The sequence below is a fragment of the Drosophila eugracilis genome, unplaced genomic scaffold (assembly GCF_018153835.1).
Source record: "Drosophila eugracilis isolate 14026-0451.02 unplaced genomic scaffold, ASM1815383v1 contig_1765, whole genome shotgun sequence".
Classification (NCBI taxonomy): Eukaryota; Metazoa; Arthropoda; class Insecta; order Diptera; family Drosophilidae; genus Drosophila; species Drosophila eugracilis.
This window is the reverse complement of record NW_024572605.1, coordinates 1,008,204-1,025,838: the sequence shown is the minus strand read 5'-3', so window position 1 is coordinate 1,025,838 and position 17,635 is coordinate 1,008,204. Positions and strand designations below refer to the sequence as shown.

The 17,635-nt window shown below is 45.1% G+C and overlaps 3 protein-coding genes across 4 annotated transcripts; 2 read left to right on the top strand and 1 right to left on the bottom strand.

Annotated features, from left to right (window-relative positions):
* Window positions 1-2: 2 nt before the first annotated feature.
* On the top strand, window positions 3-2,073 carry LOC108107234 (pyroglutamylated RF-amide peptide receptor). The gene is made up of 3 exons (XM_017214652.1): window positions 3-445; window positions 503-850; window positions 994-2,073. Exons 1-3 carry the CDS (start codon window positions 92-94, stop codon window positions 1,861-1,863), a joined length of 1,572 nt encoding a protein of 523 aa, XP_017070141.1. The 5' UTR covers window positions 3-91; the 3' UTR covers window positions 1,864-2,073.
* A 660-nt stretch (window positions 2,074-2,733) lies between these two features.
* On the top strand, window positions 2,734-9,819 carry LOC108107396 (sphingomyelin phosphodiesterase). 2 transcript variants are annotated; one of them, XM_017214916.2, is made up of 7 exons: window positions 2,734-3,120; window positions 6,540-6,702; window positions 6,759-8,076; window positions 8,146-8,354; window positions 8,413-8,707; window positions 8,765-8,950; window positions 9,371-9,819. In XM_017214916.2, the coding sequence occupies exons 2-7, from the start codon at window positions 6,615-6,617 to the stop codon at window positions 9,426-9,428; spliced, it is 2,154 nt and encodes a 717-aa protein (XP_017070405.1). In that variant the 5' UTR covers window positions 2,734-3,120; window positions 6,540-6,614; the 3' UTR covers window positions 9,429-9,819. The 2 variants fall into 2 exon arrangements, with proteins under 2 accessions (XP_017070405.1, XP_017070404.1); XM_017214915.2 differs by lacking the exon at window positions 9,371-9,819 and adding an exon at window positions 9,172-9,341.
* Window positions 9,820-12,189: 2,370 nt separating this feature from the next.
* LOC108107190 lies at window positions 12,190-13,694 on the bottom strand. The gene is made up of 3 exons (XM_041819815.1): window positions 13,634-13,694; window positions 13,460-13,577; window positions 12,190-13,302 (listed from the first exon to the last, which is right to left on the bottom strand). Exons 1-3 carry the CDS (start codon window positions 13,634-13,636, stop codon window positions 12,248-12,250), a joined length of 1,176 nt encoding a protein of 391 aa, XP_041675749.1. The 5' UTR covers window positions 13,637-13,694; the 3' UTR covers window positions 12,190-12,247.
* Window positions 13,695-17,635: the final 3,941 nt, after the last annotated feature.

Sequence of the window (17,635 nt, the reverse complement as noted above, 5' to 3'; positions counted from 1 at the left end):
AGTCGCTGGTCATAAATCTGTCGGCAGTCTGTTCGCGGAAGCTTTTAGGTCCGGACCTTTTGCGCGGCATACTTTCGGGCCCCAGTTGGAAATGGCCCTGCTCCACTATACCTTTGACCAACTTGAGTTGTACTTGAAGTGGGCCTTCGCCCAGCATGGGGAGGCCACCCCTAGCACCTCGATCCAACCGTACCCGGGTGTTTTTGTCGGGGACCTCAGCCAGCTCAACCGCTTCAAACGGAACGCCTTCTCCGCCGTGGTGGGCACCCTGTTCGTCCTAGCCTTCGCCGGGAATCTGTCCACCCTCTATGTCAACACCCGCCGGAAACTGCGACCATTCTTTAGAGCCTGTCTAATATCGCTGGCCTGCAGTGATCTCGTCTCCAGTGTCTTCTGCACCGTATCTTATATGGCTCAGTTCCAGGCAGAGTATCTGCAGCTTTGGGTGAGTTGGAAAGACCAGACTTTACTTCTATAGTAAAATAAAAATCGTTCCCTACAGACAATTGGTGGCTTTATGTGCAAGTTTGTGCCGTTCATAACCACCACATCGGTGTTGTCCGGTAGCCTAACCCTGGTGGCCATTGCCCTGGATCGCTATTTGGCCATTATGAGGGCCGTGCTGGGATTCTGGAACCCCGACATCCGCTTCAGCAGTCTGTGCATGCTGCTCATTTGGGCATGTTCGATTGGGGCCTCTGGACCGCTGCTCGGAATCTATGAATACAAGAAAATCTTCCTCCTGGATATGGAGGACTCGTCCGAACAGGCCGAGAAAGTGACAACGGCAGTGCCCGAGGAACTGGTGGTCACCGAATTGGAATTGGTCCACATGTGCCTGGCCGGAGACGTAAGTCAACGACTGGATTATCGCTTTGACAGCGATTAAGCGGATTTGGGAGGGGGGTTGTCAACTTGTTGAATCAATGTTCTGATTATCTTATCAGCAGGGTGAAAAACAATTTATGCAATTCTATAAATATTCTGTTTCAGCACGATGTCGGACTCTACTACGTCATACTGTTCACCCTGATTTTTCTGCCGTGCATAGTGTCCTTCATCTGGTTGAATGCCACGATTGCACGGCAGCTGTGGCTGAGGAGGCACTACCACCAGGAGCAGCAGGTGCAGCAGCAGGAGCCCAAGGAGGGTCACTTTAAGTCCATGGGCAATGGCGGGGATCTCCTGATGCCCTCCACTCTGGTCAGCGCCATAGGTGTAGCCCTGCCTTTTGCGCTGGAGAAGTCTTCTCTTCCACATAAAAGTCCTGTCAAGGATCCTGTTCCCGTCAAGAAGAACACAACTGCTGCCGTGGCCAGAGAGGCCAGACATCGCAGGATGGTGGTGGTGGTGCTCCTGATGATGGCCGTCTTTATATGTCTTCGACTGCCAGCCTGGGTGTTCCTGATCATGCGACTTTATGGATCCTATTCGGAGCCCATCGACTGGCTGCTGTACTTCAGTTTTGGAATACTAAATCTGTTTAGTTGTGCCCTAAACCCGATCTTCTACACCTTCCTCACCCAAACTATCAAGACGGTGTCCCTGGTTAAGCACAAAACCCTTGGATTCTTTGGCTGCGGTCCTAGTAAGGTTCAGGATGCGATGCCCACGGAGCAGATGAATAAAAGCAGGTGCTGCTGTGGTTTGAGGCCACCCACCTTCACCTGGCGCTGCTATCCCGGACGGGATATGGCACCCACCACTGTAATCCGGGATATGGAACAGCCGGATCAGGACTCTGGCAATGACCACCAGGATCCGAGTAGCCTGAATCGATTCCTCAGCTTCAAGCGGGAAGTTTTCACTATTTACAAGCAGTGCGATGACTCGTCGAGTGCGTCAATCGAGTCCTCTGCCTGATAGGCGGGGCTCATAAATCACTCGAGTGCATTTGTCGGAAACGGGGGCCAACGGTTAGCATGAAGCAGAACTTGATTGATGGATCCAGCCCCCGCCTGAACAGCCGCAAAAACGGTTTGTCACGGTGGGCATATCACCTACAAATACGCATATAAGCGCACATATTATGTACCTCATTAAACGTGTAAATATGAGAATAAAGTGAATGGGTGTTGGCAACTAACTAACCATTAACACTTAGCATAATCAAGATCGGGAAGGTCTAACTCATTAAAGTAAACGCTGCTAAGGGTTTGTGTTTAAATTAGCTTTAGTTTTGGCTAAGTTAATTACTTATTTTAACCAAACATGTTAATTAAGAAGCAGAGATAATGTTAATATAGTTCTTTCAAAGTTTTTCCTAAGAATTTTAGTGACTAAAAAGAGGAATTCGTAGTGGATGATATAAACTATAACCAAAACAAGTCTCTAAAGTAGCGACTAACTAATTTTAATCAAGCCAAAATTTGCCGATGATCGCAACGAATTCTAACGAAAATTCGTCTCACAAAGAAACTAATTATAAAGTCACCAGATCGTGGCAGAAACAGTGAATGATCTGTATCGTGTATCGTGTATATAATAGATGCTTCCGTTTTAGAATAATGGCTAACAAGTTTTCATGAAGCGAATTAATTGTCAAATGTTGGGCACGTCAGACCGCAACTATCGAGCAAAAGCTCTCTCTGATTTTCGACCAATGTCTCTGCAGTCGTTTGGATCTAAAAAGACTCTCTCTTTTCCATGAACTTTTGTCGGCTGCAGAGCTCGAAGCTCGACTCAAAAGCTGAATTATGCGTTTGCAGGCATTCAGTGTCGGCGGTTCGCGGCGAGCGGTTGTATTTTCTCAGCGGAAAAACGCGGAGTCTTCGAGCGGCGGGTGAAATCTTCGACGGAAGAAACAACAAAGCGACAAGTGTGGAGTGCAGGCCAAAAAGAAATAAGTTCGATTGTAGAAAATCGTGAGCCAAACAAATGAAACGCAAATAAATGAGGCCAATCAGCGGAGCAGAGCTGCGAATTATGGCACAAAAGTGCCTATAAATAGTGTAACTAAAGGAAAGAAAAAGTGGCAAGCGAGGAAAAGGCATAAAAAGGGAAAGAAGAGAGATCAAAATAAAGAAACCAGAAACCGAAAGAACAAAGGCGGGTTCGTTGTGGGTCAAGAACGAAAGTTCGGCTCAAAATAGCCCGTTGATTGTGCATTTTTCGGAAGAGGTAACTATGCGAAGTCTGCGGCTTGGTCAATGTTTTGGTTTGGCTTGGCTAGATTGGAAACCAGTTACTCTTTTTTCTTTACTGTTACACATTTCGTCAGAAGCAACGCGTCAGGAAAAACACGTTTGCGCATTTCACTTTGGGCATCTTAACTTGTCGCGCATGCGCAGACCGTCTTGCAAAATCCCCACCTTGTTTCACTTTTTCCGGCCCATTCTAAGGCGATACTCCGCACTGATATATACATCCAAACTATCCAAATCCGATCTTCTGGTTACGCAGCTTTACGCTTTCGTTTGGGATTCTATTTTCCGTTTCTATTTGCGTGCAGTTTGCTGTGCTCGAGGTATTTGAGGTTCGATGAGTGGCTATGTGGCTGCATGTTTAATTAGCCCCCGCTAACCAAATCGCTCGGGCCACAAAAGCAAATATATAGGCCAGTGTTTGGTCATGACGAGGCTGTTCCATTGGCCACTGCCCAGTTCAGCCATACGAATGGCAAATAAGCCACACGCACTCCCCGAAGCTTGACCATGAATATTAAGTCGCCTAGAAGAAGATCGAAATGTCTTTAATGGGAGATCGGAATACCTCACTTTTCTAATGTTTACGTGCCTAAAATGGCAAGTAATTGCTACTTGTTGTTCGTTAATCAATCCCAAAATATCGAAATTGGGGTTACTTCTTAGCCACATTCTCGAGATCGAAGCTTTCTTTTGTGAAATCAATTAAAAACTATCAATCACTCTTGGAAATTACTCGAAAATTTCCACAGGCCAGTTTGCCGCGGGAAAAGAAAAGAAACTCACTTTCGTTTTCTTCTGGCCGCCAGTCTCTCTAGACCGCGCTCTCCCATCTCTTTCCTAATTATTATAAAACCAGAAATGTTCATTAAAACATTACATGCAGCGTGACCGAGACTGCAGCATTATACAATAGACACTAAAAGCAAAGCCAACAAGATTGGACGGAGTGACTTAAGCCCAGAGATAGTAGATGGGAGTGGGACCCACTCCATTTAGCACATGCCCCAGTCTTTCCAAAATAACAAAGGCGAACGAAAGAAGAAATTAAATTATCAAAAATAATTTCTAAAGAAAGTGAAAGTTTTCGGGCGCGTATACCGTTGCCCGATGAGTGGCCCTTTTTTTGGGAGTAATCGTGCCCTGAATGAACGACACTAACATACCTTTTGGGTACGAGTATATTGTGAATGAGAAAGCTGGAAATCAGAACTGTCGGATGCAGATGGTGTGTGCCAAAAATCCATTTTCTGACCACGTGTAGTCGGCGGAACCGGTTAACTGAGAGTCTGGTCCAACATTTGATAGTTTTGTAATGTCTTTTGGTTGGCGGGTTCAGGCGTTTTGATGGCTGTAACTTGACCTGCATTCAGTTGGAAATTAGTGTTGTCCTCAGCTAACCTTGTCCGCGAAACGAGTTTCCAGTTCTCTGCCCCCTATCAAATGTGTTAATAATGCATTTTTGCCCGAACCCGGGGCCCTAGAGAAGACACTTTCGATTTTCGCTCGAATCACCGCGGCAAATAAAAAGTTTTGTACCCTCTACTATTACAAGACGCCGACGATTTCTCTCCCGGGGGCCAATGTACCTTCGTGCGACACTTGTCCATCGTCGGTCGGAGTGTCTGGCTTACGGATGAGGCATAGCCGCCGATTTGGCGGGGCTATGCCAATTGGATGGCATTGAGCCCGCTGCATAATGTAGATGTAGCCCGCTCACAAAACTCGGAGCACTCCTAAGGCCCGCCATCACAAACAAATCAATTGGCTTTAGTTGGTTTGTTTACTCGCACTTGATTGTTATTTTATATATCGTGTCATGTGATAGTTGCTTGGATGGGTGGGCCATCAATTGGGTGTCTGCGGATGAGTCAGGGTCAAAGACGCGCAAGTGGGGGTCAATATTACCTTGCGTTCCACGTTGTTAGTGTTAGTTAGTAAACACACTAAGAGTTGTCACACAAGTCTCATTATCTCTTTTAATGGGGATTTAAATGAGTACCGAAGTTCTCTGATAGATTTATTTAAATTAGTATAACTGCTGATTCAGTTCGGCGGGTTTCCTGTTTATAATATTATTTGAGCCTTCTCTTGTTTCTCGATTTGAATCTTGTTTATTTATTTTGCGTACTCAACTCGTTATTTAGTTCACACTGATAAAGTTGTTTCCTCGCAACAACAGAAACTTGATAGCTGGGTGTTAAATTATAAATAAAACTAAAGCGGTAAATAAATTTGGGGATTCATCAAGGCACAGATGCTGATAAGGCAATTTGATAAGGCCATCTCAGCAGAAAACAGTAAGGGAACTGAGTAAGTGCCGGGGAATGTGATATTCGGCAACACTTAAAGCAAACAAAAGTCGATATAAAGACATCGCACGTACATAAGTCGTCGGCCACAGTGGGCTACAAATGTATCTGTCAATCCCAATAAAAGCGTTGCAACAATTCCATCTAATGTTGAATGCATCAGGAGGTGACATTTCCCCGATTGCTGATGATGTTGCTCGAGTGTGTTGTTCGTGTTGCTGCTGCCGCTGCTGCTGCTGTTGCTGTTGCTGTTGCTGTTGCTGTTGCTGTTGCTGCTGTTCCCCATATCGCTGCTGTGTTGTGGGTGTTCAAACATGTCTGCCATTTACAGCTAACGAGATTTTAAGTGCTGTCAAATGTTGATGAAAGCGGCAAGCACCCGCACACAAATTGAAATTTAGATTTTGTATCCCTAGTGACGAGCAATCGGAAAGGTCAAGTGGAGAAGGGATGTGGAGGTGGACGGATTTGGGGGCTTGGAGCTGGCTGAAATAGGATTTGTGGCCAAGCAACATAATGCGACAAAAGCCAAAGGGCAATTTATGGGCTGTGGGCGGAGATACCTTTGTGGCTGAATAAATGAGCAGGATTTACAAACAAGATGGGTACTTACAATCATGGCATCAAATGTAATAACTCAGCCCAACATTATTTGACATTTGGAATGAGATGCCAGTTGACCTGACTCCTCAGCAGAAATTTCTACTAGAATATTTACCAACCAGTCAATCTATTTTACCCCTGAAACTCTCTCAAAAAATCTAGGAATTCGGGTAACCCTTTGATTGAGATTACAAGCAGTTAACAACTCCGCAGCGAGGTTATGAAGAGTTATAGCAGCAGCCAGTTTATTTATGAGACTGTCCTCTCCATTACATAAATGTTAATGTTACTAGCCATAAATCAAGCCGGAAAAGAAACTGCATACTGAAAACCAAAACAAACCGAAAACGTTGATGAGCCACCGCACATACTCTTACTTACAAAAGCCGCGTAATGAAACTCGGTTCCACAAAATAATGACTCTCCAATTTTCTGTCTCCGCTTATTATTTTGTTTTTTTCGGGTAAACCCGGGTATGTAGGTCAAGCCGCCTGCTACCTGCGGAGCTTCATACTTGGGGAAACCTGGCGTAGCGAAGTCCACAAGTCCACACATTATGACACAGCAGCAGCCGCCATGGCCGAGTCCCAGGGGAAAATGCTGGCTCATCCTGGCCCTTCTAGCTTTTCTCTTGGTTGCAGATGGTGAGTAATGTGAGGGCTATTACCTGAATCAATGGCTAACTGAAACACCTCCACAGTTGCCGCCCTGCCCTTCCTGTTCACGCACATCAAACCGCAGATAAACTGGACGCAGCCGGAAATGGAACGCTGGGTTATTGAGGAGCAGCCTCGCAGCATTGAGCCCCATTTGGAACCTACGCTCCACCCAAATCGCACTCACCGTACTTTATCCTCTGATACCTCGGACTCGGAGTTCCTGCAACGTTTGGTCGACATCCGACACAACCAGTCGGCGACTTCCAGAATGTTGTGGTACGATGTGGCCGGCGGAGATGGACTGGTGTATCCCCCTTTCGTGGATAAGGCCCTGAAGCTACTGAATCTCAAACAGGTGGCCTTCGAGATCGAGAACAGCGTGATGTCCAAAGTAACCTGCACCGCCTGCAGAGCTGGTGCCGGAATGCTTCAGCATCAGATTCAGTCCGGGAAGACGGACGCGGAGCTGATCCGCATGATCACGGACTACTGCACCAATTTGAATATTCAAAGTGCCCGAGTTTGCCAGGGAGTGGCCCAACTCTTTGGCAGCGAGTTGATATATGTTCTCAAGAGGGTCAACCTAAGTCCCGATGAACTCTGCAGCTTCGTAATAGGCGATGGATGTGCCGATGTGTATAACCCTTACCATGAGTGGGAGGTGATTTTCCCTCCAGTACCCAAACCACCTCGTCTCGCAGATCTGCCGATTCCCATGGAAGCGGCTCCCTTCTTCAAGGTCCTGCATATTTCCGATACCCATTATGATCCACATTACGCGGAAGGCTCCAATGCAGACTGCAATGAGCCACTTTGCTGTAGATTGAGCAGCGGACGTCCAGCCACTCCAAATGCGGCAGCTGGGAAGTGGGGAGACTACCGGAAATGTGACACCCCCAAAAGGACCGTAGATCACATGCTGTCCCACATCGCAGAGACGCACAAGGACATCGACTACATCCTGTGGACAGGAGATCTGCCACCTCACGACGTGTGGAATCAGACGAAGGAGGAGAACCTGGCCATTATCAAGGACACTGTGAAACAGATGGTCGAAATGTTCCCGGGAATCCCCATCTTCCCAGCGCTGGGGAACCATGAAAGTGCTCCGGTCAACAGCTTTCCCCCGCCGTACGTCAACCAGGTGGATATCTCCATTAGCTGGCTCTATGATGAACTAGATGTGCAGTGGCGCAGGTGGCTGCCCCAGAGTGTGACCCATACGGTGCGACGTGGTGCCTTCTACTCGGTGCTGGTTCGTCCTGGATTCAGGATCATCTCGCTTAATATGAACTACTGCAACAACAAGAACTGGTGGCTGCTCCTGAACTCTACGGATCCCGCCACAGAGCTGCAATGGTAAGAAAGACCTTTTAAGAACAATGAATAACGTATTAAACTATAAACTACCTTGACTTAATCCTTTAGGTTCATTTACGAGCTTCAAAGTGCCGAGTTCTCTAATGAAAAGGTCCATGTCATAGGCCATATTCCACCTGGTCATTCAGACTGCCTTAAAGTCTGGTCTCGCAACTTCTACAAGATCATCTCGCGTTACGAGAGCACTGTGACTGCTCAATTCTATGGACACACGCACTACGATGAGTTTGAAATGTTCTACGACCCTCATGATCTGAGTAAGTTAGCTAAATAGATAAAAGTATCATTACAGTCTAAATTAATAACTTTTTATAGATCATCCTAATGGAATTGCCTACATTGGACCCTCTGTATCGCCATATTATGATTTGAATCCTGGCTATCGGATCTACTACGTGGATGGCGACCACGATTCTACGACGCGACTGGTCATCGACCATGAGTCTTGGATAATGAATCTCAAGGAGGCCAATCTGTACGGATACCCCATCTGGTACAAACTTTATACAGCCCGAGCGGCATACAACATGAAGGCTCTACGCCCCAGCGACTGGAACAATCTGCTCAACCAGCTGACCAATAATCAGGAGCTATTCGAGATGTACTACAAGTAGGTTTTTGGTATCTAAAGTTTCTTCTTAAATTTTTTATGATGTTTTTGTTTTAGATATTACTGGAAAAACTCCCCTGCGCGACCCACTTGCGATGCCGAGTGCAAAAAGAGATTGATCTGCGACTGCCGAAGTGGACGTTCCCACGATCGGAAGCACTTCTGTGCCGAGGTCGAATCCAAGATCGATGAGGAGTCGTCCAAGTCGTGGAAGTCCTGGTTCTATAAGGGACTGACCAACTCGTAAGCACTGTTTAGTTTAGCTGCGTGTTTTTCTGGTGTCGGTCGCTAAAACTAATCTAATTCGACGTGTAACTAATCACTTGCTTTTAGTCCTAGTGCTGTCACTCGATTATTTGTTCTCCATTTCGCATTCACAGTTTTAATTTTACCCGATAATAACGATACCATTTTATTTTCCGCACTGGTGTGGTTCATGCAACAACAATTAATCGTAACACTAGTGCCGAGGATCGGACAGAAGAGCCGTCGACGACCACCGATAGTGATGGCTACGGCCCACTCGATGTGGTGATTGTTAACGTTGGTGGTTAAGGCCTGTACATACATACACTTATACATATTTGGTGAAGGACTCTGTAGTTTCCATGACAATAAATGACCCAGATTCTCACCTTCAATGCTCTTTCTTCTGCCGCAAAGCTATAGCCTGCTGTCCTCCATAACCTACCTGCCCAAATACCTGCTGGGATACCGATGAGCTTATCTGACCTGGTCCGATCAGACAACTGCAAGTCAATGCAATCGCAACGAAGGAATACACCTACCCCATAAGTTTACTATGTGATAACTAGTGCTTAATTCCCATTTGTCTAAGTTTACATTAACGCAATGATGTCCCAAACGGCCCGGCCCAGAGCTCATACTTTCAGACCTTAGAAGCGCCCCTTCGGATACTGAGTCAGTGAACAATAGTCATTTAACTATAATCGAGTCGTTGTTGATGCCCTAGTTGCTGCATTTCGGGGCGTGGCGGGTGCGCCCTTTTACGTAATGGAAATTGTTGAACAAATTACTTTTTAGACACCTAATTGTAATGCTAATCTAGGGCTTAACTTAAATAAAGTGAAATTATTTGTAATAACAAAATATATTATTTTTCTGAATTGAATTTTCCTTCATAAGACTGAAAATTTCAATTCGTTATCTTGAAATTCAAATTCAAATATACCAGTGCTGTAAAACAGTGTCATGTTTCGCTTAGCAGCACTGTTTTTATCAGTGTGCTTAACAGAAAAGAGCTATGTTATTTTACATAGCGGTTATCGATAGCGCAATGTTATGCACAAAGAATCGAGCTATGGCGGTTGATTTAAAAAGTGATAACGTTCTGAAGCTTAACTATACTGCAATTTATTAGAAGCTAATGGCTGCTTTCTGTCAATTGTTATAAAAGAAAATAAATAAAACCTCCAATTTAGAAAATGTCTGCACTAAAACTTGAGATTTTGGTTTGAATAAAGAACATATATGCAGAAAGGACCAAGCAACAGGAAAATACTAAGTAATATTATAACTTATTATAGTAAATTAATATTATTTAGGTTCGATATCCTCATCAACAAGTGCATAATATCTTCAAATTACCCCGACGACCTGTTCGCAATGTGCTTTCCCTCCGTAAGTTCATACACCCGACCCGCAGGATCAACCGACGCAAGTCTTTTGAGCAAACTCCAGTAGTTAATGACAAAGGGGAATCGGTGGACACATCCTAGTCGTTGTCAATACGCTCTGTTGGCCGTTGCCTTGAGCTTGCTGAGCGGCCGTGCGTGTTTTCCTTCATTGGTGATAAGACACGCAGCGCGATGTGTGTGGGTGGGGGTGTAAGTGGGGTTATCCCGGCTGGCAGTCATTATCCCTTTGTCACACACACACCCGCACGTTTCCCACACTCACCCACACATACAGCATCGAGCGGGCAAAACAATTCCGTTTACATTTCCCACATCTCCTGCGAAGCATTCAGTCCATACACCCACAGACCCACACAATCACACACCCACACCCATAATACAACCAAATGGCGTGTGCCGCCTTCCTTTTTTCTGATTTCCCTCATGTTTTTGTTGCTTTGCATACTTTTAGGGGACGCTGCCGCTGGGAACCGCACATGTGTGTGTGCCACAAACAAACAAACAAACAAAAAGACAAACAAACAGAGAGCCCAAAAAACAACAGCAGCGACGGTGAAAAGTACAACAATGCAATGCGTGCAAATTTTTAGAAAAATATACAAACACCAGGGGACGGGGGCGTGGCATTATCTCATGTGGCAGGCACATTCACAGGATCTCGATGCCGCGCTTAAATGCCGCTTAACATATTTGATTTTTCTTCTTTTCCCCGTTTCCGGCTTCCATTCTTTTTCCTGGCTTTTTGTGTTGGCCTTGTTTGTTTTGGTTATGCGATTGTTGTTGCTGTCAAAAGCTGGCAAATAAATTTGCATTTCGACAAAGCGCGAGAATTCACACATGTTAACCCATTAATGCCCAATCTATTGCTACAGCTATGGAATTAATAATAATTCTGGTAGGAAGGATTCTTAAAAATATTTCGAACGAAGAAAAACTAACAAAATTGTTTTAGCACTTTCTCCTTCGGCCAGTTTTCAGTGGGTTAATTGGACAAAGAGCGATTCTCTTTAGAATTGGGGCCTTCATTTGAATGCCAAAACACGTTTTTAAATAAATCAGCGTATTAATTATTCTTGCTTGCATAAATCGTTTCGCTGTCGATGCTGCCTGCCCCAGGAAAATTGTATTCCCCTTCGATTTTCCGACCCCCTGCTGCTGGCGACACCTCCGCACATTTTTATTAGCTACGCATAATTGCTGCGGCAATAAAGTTGTTTTTCCCCGTTTGTTTGGCCCCACTGGTCGAAAAAAGGACAAGGACGAAGGACATGGATGGGGACGTGGATGTGCCAGGGGGCATTGCGCGTGACCCGACAACATAACGACATTTAAGTGGCCACCGCAGCAGGAACAGCAACATCAGTAGTATCAGTATCAGCCGGAGTCCTTCTGCTCCAGGCTGTGGGCGTGGTTTCGGCCATGTTTGGCAACATGTTACAAAAAATTGATGCCATTGCTGTTTTTCCCAGCTATTGTTGCTGCAGCTGCACACAGTATTTATTGTTACAAGCTTTAGAGAAAAGCGAGGGACGAGTGCGTTGAGTAAATATATTTGCAAAATCTTTTTCACCAGCAGACATGGCCAATTTTAGCATTAGTCTAACGAGACTAACGAGACTCCTTCCTACAATTTAAATTCATTAACCAGCAGTTTGGCAGATATGGTAAGATAACATATCAGGTTTATTTCGTATTTCAAATGCATTAAAATCACTTTTCAAATAATCTGTTATACAAAAACGGCATTGTCTGAGGGTGTATTATGAATCGCTTTGGTATTAAGGGACTAGACATTATTGGGCCTGCCAATTCTTACAGGTCATTAGATATAGGTTTTACACCTTACCCTCTCACTGTAATCTTATTCGTTGTCAGATTCAGTCTAGTCATTATCATCCGCAATGCCCAGAACGTCGAAAATGTCCTCGAAGGTTGGGGTTTCCGACAGGAGACCCACTTCCCCCGGAACATCGATGCCCCTCAGGCGCATGCAGATTGCCTCGATGCTCCGCCAGCTTTCCATGCTGCTCTGAGAAGAATTTGAGTTCTGAATTGCCTGCAAGGAAGTCTCGCACAGGTTGTCCTTGCGCCAAACGCTTTGCGGAGGATCGTTCATCTGTTTTACTGACTTTCTACCCTTACTAGTCTCTTTTTTTCCGCACGACGAGCTAATGCAGGTGGAGCTCCACATTGGATCCCTTTCGATACTTTTCATAGAACCGGACCCAATCGGAAAGACATCACCGCTGCTCTCAGTAATAATCAAATATTCAGTCGAAGCATCTTTCTCCGGTGGCTGGGAAGTGGAAGTAGAAGGTATCGACGGCAATTCGGTTACCACTATTTCTGAATCTGGTTCGTTATTACTCTTAAGAACCGTAAAATCATTGTCATAAGTCCGCGGAGCAATCCACGTGGATAGCATAGACTTTGGATCCGTACCCGTACTGGTCGTCGGAAGTCCATGCAAATTGGAAAGAAAATTGGGCATCACAGTCTTTACAGAAATCTTATTATCCAGGTTCTGGTGGAAAACCAAGTCTGAACCCCGATTATTCCACTCAGGAGGGGTCACCTGAATATTCGGCTCTGTATCGGTATCCAGCAAGGCAACATTCCCTAGCCCAAAAGGAATTATCTTCCTTTGGCTGCTTTTTTTAACGGCTCCCTTTTTCCGGTCAGCGGAATTTTCGCCAGTGCTTGATATGATTATGCAATCTGGCAGCTGCACCTGATCCACTTTGGGAACCTCGCTAGGAACTTGCGAACTGGGGATCAGAGGCTCATTAGTTTCCTGCAGGAAAATTTCCGCTTCTAAAAGGTTTCCCCAATCATGGCATAGTTTGCCCAAGCTTTTCGTATTCGTATTCTCTTTGTTGCCAATATCGGTGAAAGTCAGTAGACCCTTGTTACTCTTCGGGAACGAAAGATGAGGATCTTCTGAAGGACGGGGATTACTAACAACCTTATTAGACACATTCCTTTCCCTTAATGTGCGCCGGCAGTCGTTGCAAGACGATAGGTCCTGCGAACCCTCAACCGGATTTTTCTGGCTGGTACTAGGCTGTTGGGCAATGGGTAAAAGAGTCTCGACAGTCATTCGAGGCCCCGGATGAAGATCCGCTGGAGCTGGGCATCATGGGACCTATTTCTACCAGTTCGCTCCTGGGCAGGTGCACCGAACACTGCTTTCGATTCCAATTCCTCTTCGACTGCAAATATTAATTAATATAGTGAAATTGTAGCATTTTTTAATACTATTTATTACCATTTTGTGGTATAGAACAAAATCGTGGCAGAATAAAATTCAGGAAAGCCTGAAACGCAGTCGCACATGTCAATGTGCAATCACGAAAGAATTAACGATGGCCAAGATGGCGAAAGTCACTAATCAGGGTTGCCAAGGTTCCGCAGAAGCGTTAGCTTTCGAAAAAGTATTGCACAAATCATAAGGTCAGTCCAACACATAAAATATTTACGTTTTTTGAAGGAAGTACTACGTTCTTAAGAAATGTTTGTTTGTTCAAATTCCAACTAATAACACAAGGCTGCCCACTTGCCAAGGTTGCCAGATGAATTTAAAATACGACCGTTTCGATTTAAAGCTGGAGTTCAGTGTTGCCAACAGTTAAAATATCGCTTTGGGTAAAACTTTTAAAAATATAAATGTTTTTAGCAGCTTTATTTAATTTATTCTGTATTATTTCAACTATTTTTTGGTATAACTATAAATATTCTCATTTTATTATATTTTTGACCTATTTCTAAAATAAGTTAAAATAAAATAATTATGCATTGCTGTTTTATTATATGAAATATATACTTTTTAGGTCTCAAACTGGTTAAAAAAATAAAAGAAATAGACTTAACCCAGATTTTCGGCAGCCTGTAATCATGTCATAATTCGACACAATGCCACAGATTAGAGCAGATGGCCTATTACAAAATATGTATTGAAGACCCTCCCCCAAGCAGCAGTTGTCAGCTGGCTTTAACCATCCGGATCCCGCCGTCACTTTCAGCGGTTGTCAATGTTGTTGGCGCTATTGTTTCGGGCAGCGTGTAAAGCGCGAAAGGAAAATGTTATTTAATTACTCAAGCAAAAGCATGACAAGTGGAAATGTCGCCGGGCGAGGGTCCTGGACTCAGGACTCAGAAGCCGGGATCCAGAGTCAGGCTCAGCAGGCCTGTCAGCTTGTCAGGAGCAGGCGCCATGGAAAAGCCGCCGGCGCACTGGTCACTCTTGCTCGCTTTTGTTTAAATTTAAATTCTATAAATAAATTTGCAGGAGGTCGGAAGGGGAGGGGCATGTTTGCCATAAGCACGAGCAAGTGGATTGTGACTACTGCAGTTGGCATCGCTGTTGGCCACTAAACAAAAGCAGGCACTGTGTTGTCCCCATTTGTTAACCATTTTGTATGCCCGAAAATCGTAGGACAGTTATTTGTGGTAGCTGGAGGGTCTGGGAGTCCTGTGAGCTCCTGCTAGTCTGCTCTGGTCAGTTAAGTTTCTTCTTTACAGGAACTAAATTTCCATATTTAATATTTCGTGTAACTAAATGATGCATTTTTGTTATATAAATAAATATATTTATAAGGAAGTTGTAGTATCATTCACATATTTACATTAAGTGAACTTTCCCATCAATGTCCTTACACACATCCAACATTCTTGGAAGTCTTCATTCCAGTCTGAACCCATCTGTCATCCTATTCATCCATTTCTTTCCATGTGACAAAATTCCTTTGGTTGCTTCTGGTATATGGCTGATTTTTACTTCTTTTATGGCACAACAATTTGTTGTTCCTGCAACTGGAACTGGAGCTGGAATGCATTCGATTCGACAGACTCGAACGCCTTGAGCCCAATGTTAATCCGATGTAAGCTCGTGTCCAAAGTCCACAGATCTCCACGTCATGCTTCAATTGTTCCCGACATATTGTTCTCGACAGAGTCCCACCCAAAAGAGCTGGGCAACGGAACTGGGAGCCCGGGACCATCACATGTGCTCACCTTTGCCATCAAAAAGCAACCACAGGGGAGAACAGGACAAAAAAAATAATCACAAGGATGGGGCGAAAAAACGATGTATGTAGGTTGGGCGGTTGGTTGGTTGGTTGGTTGGCTCGTTGGCTGGCTGGGGAAATAGTAGTAGAGATAGGAAAGCGAGCAAAAAAAAATCTCAGCTGCAAATGACTTGTGTGCCATTGAGATAAACCCAAAATTTATTTATTTTTGCCATAAACCCGAATGCAGTCAAGGCAAAAAGGACTTTTGGCCAAGCCATTGTGATTGTGTCTGTGTGTGTGTGTGTGTGGCAGGCATTTGTTGTGCCTGTATTTGTGTTTGAGCTTTCGACAGCAACAACAAAAGCGATGACGATGGCAACTAACTACAAATCCGTAGGCAATTAATTTGGCTAGAAAGCCCAAAAATACAAAACACCCGCCCGCATATCCGCATGTGTATGTGGGTGGGTATGTGTGTGCGGAAAATGGGCAAAATATTAAAAGGGGGAGGAGTCTGCCAGATGGAAATGGAAAAGCGCCGCGCTCGACGTCAGCGTCAGTCAGTGGGAAAAAACGCAGAGAATCTGGCTAAGGAAAAAAACAGTTTGAATGGAAATTCAATTGAGTGACATGAAAATGGAATTTTTCATATTTTCCCCATGTTTTTGTTGCTCTCTGCTGAGATGAGAGAGCTCGTGTTTGGCTGCCAGGCACATCACAAACACAGTTGGTTCTTCATGTTGCTGCTGTTGCTTCTGTTGCTGCTGCTGCGGCTAACAACAACTATGGCATAGGAAAACGCCTGGCAGCCAAACCAGCAACATCCTCGCACCCACACACCCAAAAGAGTCCTGGCGGAGATTATGCCCGTCCCTGTCATTGCGCTACCTCTCTCTCTTCCGCAACAAAAAAACGTTTGCTTCTGACATTTTCATAATTAGGTATTCAAAATCTTTAATAACGGTTACTCTTGCTGGTTGCCGCTGCTGTTGCTGTTGCCGCCACTGTTGTTGCTGCTATTGTTGCTGCTGCTGTTGCTGCTGCTGAGAGCTGCCAGTTGCCACACAAATACGCATATTATCCTTATAGAGTTTTTGTGTCTTTGGGGCATACGAATGCTGTGGCAAGGCTTTGTTGGAATACATGTTGCTGCTGTCGCTGTTGCTAGTTGCTGTTGCTAGTTGCTGTCATTACCGTTTCTAATTTAAAACGAATCTGTTGTTCATGCTCAAGATCCAACTGATGAGTCCTGTCAAGACTTAAGTTATTGAGGAATCACCGCAACTGCGTAATTGCTGCTGTCATGAGCTTCCCCTTTCTCGGAACGCCTTGCATTGTCCGCACTTCACTTGCAGTCAACATTTTTACGCTCTTCACTTTGGTCGTTCTTTCTTGGCTTTTCATATCCTGGACAGGACAGGCCTGCAGGATTGTCGCTGACGGCGACAATTTTAGCGCGTCTTTTGCCTCTGGACTGGACAACCGCTGAGCAACTGTCTCAGGATGTCGAGGAAAAGGAAAGGAAAGGCACGGGGACGAGGACGAATGCGTGCACAAGGGCAATCCTAATAAGGCGCCCAGTGGGTGCCCAGTTTACAGCTACCCGAACAAGGCCATTACCATCCATGAAGTGTTATCTGCCGACACCCAGTTGCCGATTCCCATATCTGCTACTCCCAGCCAGAAAACCCCGCCTTGCCCCCGAAAGCCCCGCAAGCAGAGAGACACCCAAACAAACAGCTTCATTTTGACCTGCTGGCCTAGAGGACGCATCAAGTGGGTGGTGGGTGGTGGGTGCTTGATGTTTGGCATGGCGTTTGTGTTTGCTCTGATTTTGTTTGCCGAATTGCCGCTGAGCAAACAACTTCCTTATCGCAGCGATACACGCTGCCTTTCGCCAGATAAACACAAGTGACAAGCGACGCATGTGCAGCAGCAGCAGCAGCAGCAGCAGCAGTTACAGCAGCAACAACATGTCATTGGATGTTTAAAATAAAAATTAATAATTCAATTATGCGTCAACAGCATTCCGTTGTTTGTTCTCCCACCATCTATACGTATATATTCGTTTTTTTTGCGACTGGCCATTTGGGAACGGACTTTTGGTCCGGTCTGGTCGCAGCTGTTGCCTGCCGATGTATGCCACTCCAAATTGCCGTGATTTCATTCAATTTGTCGCAGCAGCAACAGCAGCAGCAGCAACAGCGGGAGCAGCAACAAATGTTGCCACTTGCCAGCCAGCGCGGCCCAAAATTGTTTTC